At 44.8% G+C, this 12,385-nt stretch overlaps 1 protein-coding gene across 2 annotated transcripts in view; it reads left to right on the top strand.

The window, feature by feature from the left end:
* atrnl1a (attractin-like 1a) overlaps positions 1 to 12,385 on the top strand; it is a 431,550-nt gene that overhangs the window by 265,050 nt on the left and 154,115 nt on the right. For both annotated transcript variants that reach the window (XM_056471227.1, XM_056471228.1), the window contains exon 27: positions 8,264 to 8,342. In XM_056471227.1, coding sequence (XP_056327202.1) covers positions 8,264 to 8,342 — 79 coding nt within the window. The remainder of the gene's footprint in view (positions 1 to 8,263; positions 8,343 to 12,385) is intronic.

Below are 12,385 nucleotides of genomic sequence, written 5' to 3'. Positions count from 1 at the left end.
TCCTCAGATCGAGCGCGCCATTGCGGTCAATTTATGTCCGCGTGGCGCCTCTTCCTGGCGGGGTCCGCCTCAGATCCCGTCCAAAGCATGCAGGTCTTCTGCCTCCCTCGGAGCCAGAGCCTACAAAGCTGCGGGCCAGGCTGCTTCCGCCTTGCACGCTATGGCCACCTACCAGCGCTACCAAGCGCAGGCGCTGGCCCAGCTGCACGAGGGTGGTTCCGACCCAGGCCTGCTCCATGAGCTTCGCACCGCAACTGACTATGCTCTGCGTACCACCAAGTCAGCGGCGTGTGCCCTGGGAAGGTCGATGGCCACACTAGTGGTCCAGGAACGCCACCTCTGGCTTAACCTGGCAGATATGCGCGAAGTTGACAAAGTTCGCTTTCTTGACTCGCCCATATCCCAGGCTGGCCTGTTCGGCGACACCGTGGGTGAATTCACCCAGGAGTTCACCGCGGTGAGAGAGCAGTCGGATGCGATGGGCAAAGTCATCTATCGGCGGGTACGTAAGACCGCTCCCCCCGCCGAGCCATCCACCTCCGCTGCTCCTCGCCGAGGGCGCCCGCCTGCGGCTTCAAGACCTGCTCCGGTGCCCCCGCCCGCGCCTCCGGCCAAGCGGCCGCGCCGAGCATCCCGCAGTCAGCCAGCGCCTCCGCCCCAGGGCGCCGTTAAGTCCGGTAAACGGACCGCGAAGCATCCCTGAGACGGGCCATCCGGAGAAGAGAGAACTTGCTCTTTCCCCGGTGGGGGGCCGGGCTCAACAAATAACATCAAAGGCGTTTTTCAACGCCACTCAAAACCCAATGAAAGAGCTTTTTTCTCCTTCCCCGGATGTGACAGCCCGAACACTGCCAGTCTGGGACGCTATGCCTTCCAGCTCGCAGGATCGGTGCATTTCGCCAAGGGCTCACGGAGCGCGAGAGAACGGTCTCCTTTCTCTCCCCCTCTCAGCCCCTCCTCTGGAGTTTGGGTGCGAGACGAGAGCGAGTCTCTCGTCTCCTGCTCTCCCGTGGGACCCCAGCGCTTCCCGGGCAAGCCCACTCACTCCACGCTGCCCCACCACTGGCACGTCAGCGATCGCACGGGGGGGGCCACTTGCGAGGGCGCTGCCTGCCTGGTTAGCGCGGGCCAGCCCATCGCGGTGGCTCATCCGTACGATCAGACTCGGCTATGCGATTCAGTTCGCGAAACGGCCTCCCAGGTTCACGGGCGTATATTACACCAGGGTCAGCCCTGCGTCCGCCCCTGTCTTGCGAGGGGAGATTGCTGTCCTCCTGGCGAAGGATGCAATCGAGCCGGTCCCTCCAGCCGAGATGGAGAGTGGGTTCTACAGCCCGTACTTCATCGTGCCCAAAAAGAGCGGTGGGCTACGGCCAATCCTAGATCTGCGCGTTTTGAACCGCTGCCTTCACAAGCTGCGCTTCACAATGCTTACGCAGAAGCGCATCATCCGATGCGTCCGTCCTCAGGATTGGTTTGCAGCAATAGATCTGAAGGATGCGTATTTCCATATCTCCATACTTCCACGCCACCGGCAGTTTCTGCGGTTTGCGTTCGAAGGTCGAGCATGGCAGTACAAGGTCCTCCCTTTCGGGCTCTCTCTGTCTCCGCGGGTCTTCACCAAGCTCGCGGAGGGTGCCCTCGCGCCCCTTCGGCTCGCGGGCATCCGCATACTCAACTATCTCGACGACTGGCTGATTTTAGCCCACACTCGGGAGCAGTTGATTGTGCACAGAGACAAGGTGCTCCGGCACCTCCACCTGTTGGGGTTTCAGGTCAACCGAAAAAAGAGCAGGCTCGCCCCCGTGCAGAGCATCTCCTTTCTCGGGCTGGAGCTGGACTCGATCACTATGGAGGCGCGCCTCTCACGGGAGCGCGCCGAGGTAATGCTGAACTGTCTGAGAGAGTTCGACAGGAAAGAGTGGTCCCCCTGAAATTATTTCAGAGGCTCCTGGGGCATATGCATCCGCAGCCGCGGTCACGCCGCTCGGATTGCTCCATATGAGACCACTACAGCATTGGCTTCACGATCGGGTCCCCAGACGCGCATGGCACGCGGGCACACACCGAGTGACTGTCACTGCGCTGTGTCGCCGTGCCCTCACCCCCTGGAGGGACCCCTCCTTCCTACGGGCCGGAGTGCCCTTAGGTCAGGCGTCCAGGCATGTTGTCGTTTCGACAGATGCTTCCAGTACGGGTTGGGGGGGCCGTGTGTCGCGGGCATGCTGCTGCGGACCTTTGGAAGGGAACCAGCTGCATTGGCATATCAACTGCCTGGAGCTGTTGGCAGTGTTTCTCGCCCTGCGCCGCTTTTTACCGGTGCTGAGGGGGCAACACGTGCTGGTCAGGACGGACAGCACGGTGACGGTAGCGTATATCAACCGTATGGGGGGTATACGCTCCCGCCGCATGTCTCAGCTCGCTCGCCGTCTGCTCCTCTGGAGTCATACGCGGTTGAAGTCACTGCGTGCTGTTCACATTCCGGGCGGGCTCAACCGTGCGGCCGACGGGCTCTCACGGCAGCTCCTTACCCCGGGAGAATGGCGGCTCCACCCCGAGTCTGTTCAGCTGATATGGGCGCGCTTCGGGGAAGCCCAGGTCGACCTGTTTGCTTCCGCCGAGAACGCTCATTGCCAGAGGTTTTTTTCCCTGACCGAGGGCTCCCTCGGCACGGATGCACTGGCCCACAGCTGGCCTCGGGGCATGCGCAAATATGCGTTCCCCCCAGTGAGCCTACTCGCGCAGTTACTGTGCAAGGTCAGGGAGGACGAGGAGCAGGTTTTGCTAGTTGCGCCTCTCTGGCCCAACCGGACCTGGTTATCAGAACTCTCCCTCCTCGCGACGGCCCCTCCCTGGCGGATCCCGTTGAGAGAGAACCTACTCTCTCAGGGACAGGGCACCATCTGGCACCCTCGCCCAGATCTGTGGAACCTCCACGTGTGGTCCCTAGACGCATCGAGGAAGACTTAGGTAACCTACCGTTGGCGGTGGTTAATACCATCACTCAGGCTAGAGCACCCTCTACGAGGCATGCCTACGCCCTGAAGTGGAGTCTATTCACTGAGTGGTGCGCTTCTCGCCGAGAAGACCCCCGATCTTGCCAGATCAGTGTCGTGCTTTCTTTCCTTCAGGACAGGTTGGAGCGGAGGCTGTCGCCCTCCACACTGAAGGTTTACGTGGCCGCCATCTCCGCTCATCATGATGCGGTGGATGGCGGCACCGTGGGGAGGCATAACCTCATCATCCGGTTCCTCAGAGGTGCGAGGCGGATGTTTCCACCCCGCCCCCCTCTCATGCCCTCTTGGGATCTCGCGGCAGTGCTAACGAGCCTACGTGGGGATCCCCTTCGAGCCACTTGACTCAGTATCCTTGAGATTTCTGTCCTTGAAGACAGCTCTGCTGGTCGCGTTGGCATCGATTAAGAGGGTTGGGGACCTGGAGGCATTTTCGGTCAGTGACTCGTGCCTAGAATTCGGGCCGGCCTACTCTCACGTTATCCTGAGACCCCGGCCCGGCTATGTGCCCAAGGTTCCTACCACGCTGTTTAAGGATCAGGTAGTGAGCCTGCAAGCGCTGCCCGCGGAGGAGGCAGACCCAACCCTTTCATTATTGTGTCCTGTTCGCGCTTTGCGAGTGTATGTGGACCGCACTCAGAGCTTTAGATCCTCTGACCAGCTCTTTGTCTGTTACGGTGGTCGGCAGAAGGGAAGTGCCGTATCTAAACAGAGGTTGGCCCACTGGATAGTGGATGCCATCTCCCTCGCTTATCAGAGCCAGGGTGAGCCGTGTCCCCCGGGGGTGAGAGCGCACTCCACTCGGAGCATCGCATCCTCCTGGGCGTTAGCACGCGGCGCCTCTCTAACGGACATTTGTAGAGCTGCGGGTTGGGTGACACCTAATACATTTGCAAGGTTTTACAATCTGCGAGTGGAGCCGGTTTCCTCAAGGGTATTAGGTAACCCTTGGTGATTGAGGAAACAATTCGGTTGAGGTGTCGAAATACGCTTGCTGCGCCTTTTTTCCCTAACCCGGAGATACGTGCGCCTTTTCAGCTTTGTCAGTTCTTATCCCCATTTGGCGAACCCTGCAGAGTTCCTCCGAGGCCCCCAGCATTTGACTCAGCGGAGGAGTCAGGTGTTGGCCCGTTACGTTGTTGGCATGCCCGCTGGTCAGCCCGCGTTCTGGGTATAGGTGCCTGCTATGCGTGATCCCCGCTGGCGATCCCATACGCTCACTCAGCCACGGTTTAGTCCCCCCTTCTAGGCGGGCTCGTGTCTTCCCTCCCCGCTAACCATCCTTATGCTAGGACCCCCCCATCTCTGGGCTGGTCCATAGATTGTCACCAGGTCTCCCCTCTGGGTAGCAGGTGAGCTCCGCAGCGTCCTCCCTATCGGGACTGAACGCTTTCCCAACGTACTGTCGTATCAAAACCTTTTTACTGGGTTATTGCGACTCCCCGAAATATTTCTGAACAGGTAAGTGAGGGCCAGGGGACACGTTGGAAGACTGTGTCTCGGGGCATTGTAGGTGCGCTCGCTCTTCTGCGTGGCACACCCTTCGCCAGGGGCGCAGTAAGGTTCTTTCGTTGTGGCGTTTTCCATAGATTTCCCCATAGTGGAAGTTTCCACATAGCATTGGAGTTCCCCATCCGAAGGGGAACGCTACGGTTACTAAAGTAACCCTTCGTTCCCCGAGGGGGGGAACGGAAATGCTATGTTCCTTCGCCACAACGATTGTCCCTTAGCTGTTGAGCGTGAAAGTCTCTTCAGCTAGAAAAGGATGTCGAGCATGGCACTGGCTGCGTCTTTATAGCATGACTGATTGTCATTGACGCCAGCTGTGCACGCTGACGCTGCCAACTCATTGGCATTTCATTGGCCCGTTTTTTATACTCTTTCAGATGATTGGATTCTGACGAAATCCCCATAGTGGAAGTTTCCACATAGCATTTCCGTTCCCCCCCTCGGGGAACGAAGGGTTACTTTAGTAACCGTTAGCGTTCTTAGGATAGTCATTAAATGACCTTGATGACAACTGTACTACCCCTTAACAGCCTGTACAATAGTTACATTATTCAATCATGTATTTTTAGGTAAATACACTAAGTACATGTTAAATACATGCACTATAAAACTTTTTCTGTTTTTTTTCTGACAGTGTAGGCACAAATCGCTGCCATTTCCACTTGAAGTGCTTTCTCACCCATTGAGCAAACTGTCTATCCATCACATCCTCAAATACATTTAATATGGTTCCTGTCCTCAAACAACACCTTCATCAAACCACTTTTAAAAGAATGTGCTTTCATAACTTTCTCAGTGAAAGTGCTCAGGCATTATTGAGTCTCATTCTCCACCCATTAGAAGCATTATCCAGCTCGTTAAGAATTAATTGCCCTCATCATTAATACATTTAATAAGGGACCCCTGACTTGTGCTGATTGGGTTTTGAAATATGGTAGATGAAATGGTTGAAAAGCCGGTTTCAGACTCTTGCATTACCTCAACTACTCTCTGATTAGTCCAGCGCTAATTTTAGCATTTGAACAGCTCCAGATGTAATGAGCTAAACCCCTAAATTTATGATGCTTAAGCAAAGAGACTGTATTAGAGCCCACATCCCCAAACTGTGCACTTGCAATAGACGTTATATACCCTTCCTATGGTGCACAATCAAATTCTGCCTTCATATAACACCCTGTATGCTTTTTGCAGAGTCTCACAAAGCCTCAGATTGTCTGTTTGGAGATTGAACATTCTTCCTCTAGGCAGTGTGTCTGTGTGGTTGATGGTATGTATTTGTAATAATGCAGGCTGAATGAAGGCTCTGTTTGAATGTGAATGATGGGTAGATGACATTATCCTCGTATGCCCCTGTTTCTCTGATGTCCATGTCAGTATGTTGACCCTTGATTAAGCTCTGCATGCTTTGGTTACTGTTACTGACTCATACAAAGCCAGAGTCTCCATATGGATTGAGTTAAAGATTTTAGCTTGATTTTAGGATTAATGTACTCATGAAGTAGTCTTGAACTGTAAGAATATTATTTTTGAGAAATATTACAGATAAACAAAAAATGTAATTAGCAAAGATACAGGTGGATAATAGTGATTTTCCAGTAATAGAACAATTCTTACAACAGTGAAGAATTGTTGCTATATTAGTCAAAGTATTCTGAAAGAAAAAAGACTGTTTGCAATGTAAACATGCATGCATACATGCATACATACATGCATACATACATACATACATACATACATACATACATACATACATACATACATACATACAATTTGTGTACATTTTAATTTGATGAATATTATTTTGTTTTTATTACATTTTCCGTTGCTGTTTTTTTTACATAAACATTTTGTTTGTATTTTTAAAATACAGTATTTTGTTTTGTGCTTGGAATAAATTAAATAAATAAATACAATTATACAATTTTAATTCTAAAATTTCTTAATGGCAATTAAATCATTAGTTGATTTTATAAAAACACTACCAGTCAAAGGTTTGGGGTCAGTAGGATTTTTAAATGTTTTAAAATAAGCTTCTCCTGCTCACCAAGGCTGCATTTATTTCATCAAAAATACAGTACAAATTGTAAAACTGTGAAATGCTATTGCACTATAAAATAACTGTTCAAAAGTAGTTTATAATTTGTAATTTGTGATTATAGTAATTTGTTTTGTGCTTGCATTAAATAAAATAAAAAGTAAAATAAAATACAAAACAATTCTATTTAATTCTAAATGGCAATTAAATCATTAGTTTATTTTATAAATATTTCAATGTAATTTAATTTATTTTATTATTACGTTCAAAACTCATTTTAAAATCATGGTCAATTAACAGTGCTATTGCAAAATAAAGCATTGTTTTGTTTAATTTTAAATACAGTATATACAAATTTTGTTTTGTGTGTATAATAGCAAAACTATAGTAAATCATTCATTCATTTTCCTTCAGATTAGTCTCTATTTCAGAGGTTGCCAAAGCAGAATGAACCGCCAAATATTCCAGCATATGTTTTACATACATGTTTATTCGCTTATTAAGTATTGGGAAACACCCATACACTCTCACATACACATTTTATTTTATTTTTTTTATTCATTACATTTCTTTTTTAGCTTATTCCCTTTATTAATCTGGGGTTGCCACAGCAGAATGAACCGCCAACTTATCCAACATATGTTTTACGCAGTGGATGCCCTTCCAGCTGCAACCCATACACACACACACACACACACACACACACACACACACACACACACACACACACACACACACACACACACACACACACTCACTCACTCATACACTACGGATAGTTTAGCTTACCCAATTCACCTATTGCATGTCTTTGGACTTGTGGTGGTGGTGGGCGGGGACTGGAGCACCTGGAGGAAACCCAACCGAACATGGGGAGAACATGCAAACTCCACACAGAAATACCAACTGACCCAGCCGAGGCTTGAACCAGGGATCGTGCTACCCACTGCACCACCGTGATGCCTTTTATTTTGTTTTATTTTATTTTAATAACTAAATTATAAAATGATGGTAAGTAAACAGTGCTTATGCAGAATCGAGCACTCAATCTTTTTACAATTTGTCCATGAGTTGTGACACATCTTTCCTACATTTTAAGCAACACTACCCACTTGTTCACTAGTGCTTTATCATGTACTGTACTGCAGCAGATGCTGGCCGTGAACTGAGTATGGAACAAATAAATAAATAAATAAAGCCACAACAACAACAAAATGGATTGTGCATGACTTCCAAATGCTATTCCCCTATATACTTCAGCTCCATGCATTTGTCACCATGTCGAGTGAATTCTGCCAATGGTAAATAAACCACAAAGAGGAATGCTGCTTTTTATTTGTGCATTTAACATCACTAGTTCTTCTCAAGGCCAACTTTTTTTTTAATACGATCAAACATGTTCTGTCTTTCCGAAAATAGCCATTGCATATGACTTTAAAGAGAAAATCAGCCCTGTTCACTGCACCGGCTGGCATTGCGTATAGAGTATGATTGACACAACAGTCAGTTCCATAAGGCATTGATTTTTTTTCATGCTGGATGAACTTGTTTATCATTGATTGTGGGATTTGAAATACAAATATGAAACAGCTGTCCTCAGTCTAGCCTCTGAGGTTAGTGGAATGTTTTCCACGATTGCGATTACAGACTCATGAATTTGATTTGATTGACTGATCTATTGATTTTCTGTGCGTTTTGTCTCCAGCTGTTTCCTGTCCCTGCTGTTGGTTGCTGCTGTGGTTTGGAAAGTCAAACAGACGTGCTGGGCATCACGCAGGAGAGAGGTAACATCTGCACAACATTGATGGGTCCATACTTAAGCGCTGATTACACGTGGGTTCTTTTTAAAGTTGAAATGTTTAACACTAAACCACCAGGGATCTTTATGCACCTTAAATTATCAGCGGGTAAAATTTACACATGCACTACTTTTGCCCAAAATATGTATTATATTGCTGCATTACACTGTGTCCTAACAACACATGACAAGATTCCAATGACATGCAATTTGTCTTTCTGCACCAGACACGAAATGACAGAAACATTTAAAGGTCCTGTGAAGTGCTTTTGAAATGCGCATTTTTTAATTAGAAATTTGACGTAATCTCAACTGAAACATGAAGACAGGGTGAGACATACAATAGCTCCTCCCTTTCATAGATATATATTAAAAAAAACAGCCAATAGCATTTTGTTTTTGAGAGTGGTTGAGATCAAGTGCATCACATAAAAGCAAATGAGAAGCATCTTGAAGAGAAGGGACATGTCAGATAATAGCATTTGATTGGTCAGAAGATTTAATGAACACAACTGACAAGATGAATCCACACATATCAAACTATACCGATTACATTTTTATTTGTGTTAACTCTTGTATGTATGACCAAAAATGATGCAGTACTTTAGGACAGTGGTTCTCAAACTGGGGGTCACGAGAGTGATTTAAAAATTGTGTAGTTTTCAGCGATTATAATATATATTTATTCAGTATTACAAGTGAAAGCTAATTTTTTCAAATTTTTAAAAATATATTACTGATGAATTTATAAAGTATTTAGGACACATTCAGTCAGAATGCATCTTTGTACTTGAAACGCAGCACTCAGGAATGCCAACTTGCCGCAGTAAACAAAGCCTTCAACGCTTGCCTTCAATTTCAAGCCCTGTAATGTATAATAAATAAAGTTAAAATATTGTGAACACCTTAAAAAAAAAGTTATTTTTATTGTTTGGATATGCTTTGGTAGTGGGGGGTTGCGAGTTCTTGACGATCTTACATTGGGGGTCACTGGCTTAAAAGTTTGAGAACCACTGCTTTAAGATGTTGCTGTGTTATGATCACAAAATCAGTGATCTCACATCCCCACAATATATTGTAGAATTGACATCATGGCCTGGAGTCAAACAAACATACATAGAAAAAGTTACACTGCACCGAATCACCTTGTGCTGAATTATGATGTTTTACATGGACACTGGAACACGAATGCAATGCAAAGCCTTGTTTCCGTCAAAATCTTTGCAATGTAACTGTATGAATATGTTTTTGATATGTTGAGTCCTAATATGGGAGGATTGCAATTAAGTCATTGCGAATGGCATCGTTACGTCATAAAATAACCTGGGATCTGTTTTTTTTTAACCAGTTCATTGAAACGAACTGTCTGAAAAATCTGGTTTGCCGAAAAGATCCAAACTTCCTATCACTAGTTGATAGAGATCTTTTCTGAATTTCAGTAGAATCATCAGTATTGATGAGAATTGTTTTATGTTGAAAAAGATCTCTAAAACACACTATTCAATGTAGACTAACACTTCATTCAGCCAATCCGTTGTTAAGCATGATATCACACAAAGCAGCTTCCGGGTCAGTGCCATATCAAACTGTATGTGGAGGCTCATCAAATGCTAATAGTAAATGTTTATGTATGTATGTAACAATGTATTACACTCAAAAATTACAATCGCAATATTTATATATATATATATATATATATATATATATATATATATATATATATATATATATATATATATATATATATATATATATATATATATATATATATATATATATATATATATATATATATAATATTGGTGTCTGTGATGAAGAAAGTCCAGAGACTGTTGTGTACCATCATGATTTTATATAAATCATGTCTATATATATGACTAAAATTGAAAATTTTCGCAATTCAAATGAGTAGCGGCTTGGACCTGGAAACAATATTTCATATGTCACGACTTCACAACCGGAAAGCATGGGTTATGATGCGAGACCTCCAACTTGTGCGACCAATGGAAGCCAGAAATGACACACATTAGCTTTGCTGTGTTTGAGCACCCACATGCATTTACCGGTTTGTGTTAGCTGGGATGTTATTGCTTTTACCATCTGTGACCTCCCGTGATGCTCCTGGGTGTAGTTGATCTTTGTAAAACGTCTTATGACTTTAACCTCATTATAGTTTATGAAACACTGTCATGCAGCGTTACTGTGCTCAGATCAGTTAAAGCTGCTCGTTTTATAACGCATTTCTGCTGGTGTCTGATGGGTGTGTAAATGTCAGCCGAACTGCGTCCTTTTAATGAGAGAGGCGCAACAATAAACGCCGCCATTTTCCTTCATTACCCATCCTCACAAACCAATTAACCCTGACAGGGGCTCATGTAAAAGGAATGGATTAGTGTGATGTATCTGTCTAAAAGCCGCAACAGATGCCACCTTTTCTCTCTGTCCTTTTAATTCTTTCGTTTGTGTCATTTTAGTGGCTGCGTAAATGCAAATGGGAATTTGCAAACGAGTTGTCATCGAGCGTTTCATAATCAATACAATAATCAAGGACTTGATAATTGAAAGCATGTTGTGAGCCATAAGTGTGGGGTTTATTGGAGTTAAATGTGTGTGCTTTTCAGCAATGGCTGTCACAGTTGTGTTTCACTTTTCATCAAATATCTGCTTGTAGATTGTGCATTTAGAAAATGGAATCGTTTAAATCAAATAAAAGACTTCATGCTTTGTTCAGCAGCCAAAAACCATTTTGATCAGAGAAATGGACACACAATGTGTTGATTTGATAGGGATGCTACAGTAAATAATTCATCAATTCAAAGTGTGGTGTACTTTATTGTTGAGACTGGCATCAGAACTAGAGTACTCAGCCGTGACAGCCATGAAAACAATACAACATTGCCTTCCAAACTTCTCACACCAGTTGGAATTTAGTCAACATATCTAAAGGGAAATGTTTTTTATATTATTTTATTTTTATTTATTTATTTTGTGTGGTACCTTGCAAGCTGATTCTTCAGACAGTGGTTTGTGTCAAATCCAGGTCAGCACTCAGTGTTTTGCAAGGCTTTTACACATTTTACTTTTTAGATGGAACACAACTGAACTGAACAGAATGGAGGGATTTTGAGACTCATCAATGTTTTGTGAGACACAGTGCTTTTAAAAGTGCTCCTTTTAACTTGACAACATTGCACTCATAGTTCAAGGCATTTAATAAAAACTGCAAGAACAAAGGCAAGGACAAGAGATACAACACGCCATACAACATGCAATTTATATGTAGCAGATCTGTAGACAACTGAATTAGAAAATCAATTCAATTTTGAATTTCAGTTTTCAAGACTGAATTGGAATTAAATTGGTGAAAAGTAACCAGAATTAAATTTGAATGTTTCAAGAGTTCACACTTAGATATTGCTTGATACTAATAGCAGGTTTGACATGCTGTCCCGGGAGAGAACACAGAGCTCAGCGATAATTTAGCTAATGGCTCTCGCCTGGTCATTTAGCATGAAAGTGGGGGTCTGAGATCAGGTAGGCCTCGGGAGCTCCCCCTGGTAAAGGAGAAAAAGGTGGATATGGGGTGGATGGGGGATTCTTCAAAAACAAAGATAAGGGATGTAAGGTGAAACTATTCTAGGCTTGGATTAATCTGATAGGTTTATCAGTGATTGCAGATGAGAGACCAGCCGCGATCAATAATAGCATGTGCTCCTCTCGAAATTAGTTTATAAAATTTCACAAAGTGATTACTTTAAAATTAACTAAAATAAAAATTCACTAAAGTGTGAAGTAGCAAAGGAAAGTTTATCATAACAAAATCTTGTGTTAGATCTATAAAAGTTCATGAAATATGAATGTATTGTGTTTGCATTTGTGTTTAAAAATGTCAGTACAATATCAGTAACCTCTTGAACCATTGTTATTAGGAATAGTGATATTTGTGGATGTTGTAGTATTGCTTGGTCATGTGTTGCTTGTTCTGAGCAGTTGGGTAATGCACCGAAAGATAATTAATTCATTCTGTGG

The sequence above is a fragment of the Danio aesculapii genome, chromosome 13, assembly GCF_903798145.1.
Source record: "Danio aesculapii chromosome 13, fDanAes4.1, whole genome shotgun sequence".
In the NCBI taxonomy this organism is placed as follows: Eukaryota; Metazoa; Chordata; class Actinopteri; order Cypriniformes; family Danionidae; genus Danio; species Danio aesculapii.
Note: the sequence above shows the minus strand (reverse complement) of the source record. Positions and strands in the feature narration are given on the sequence as shown.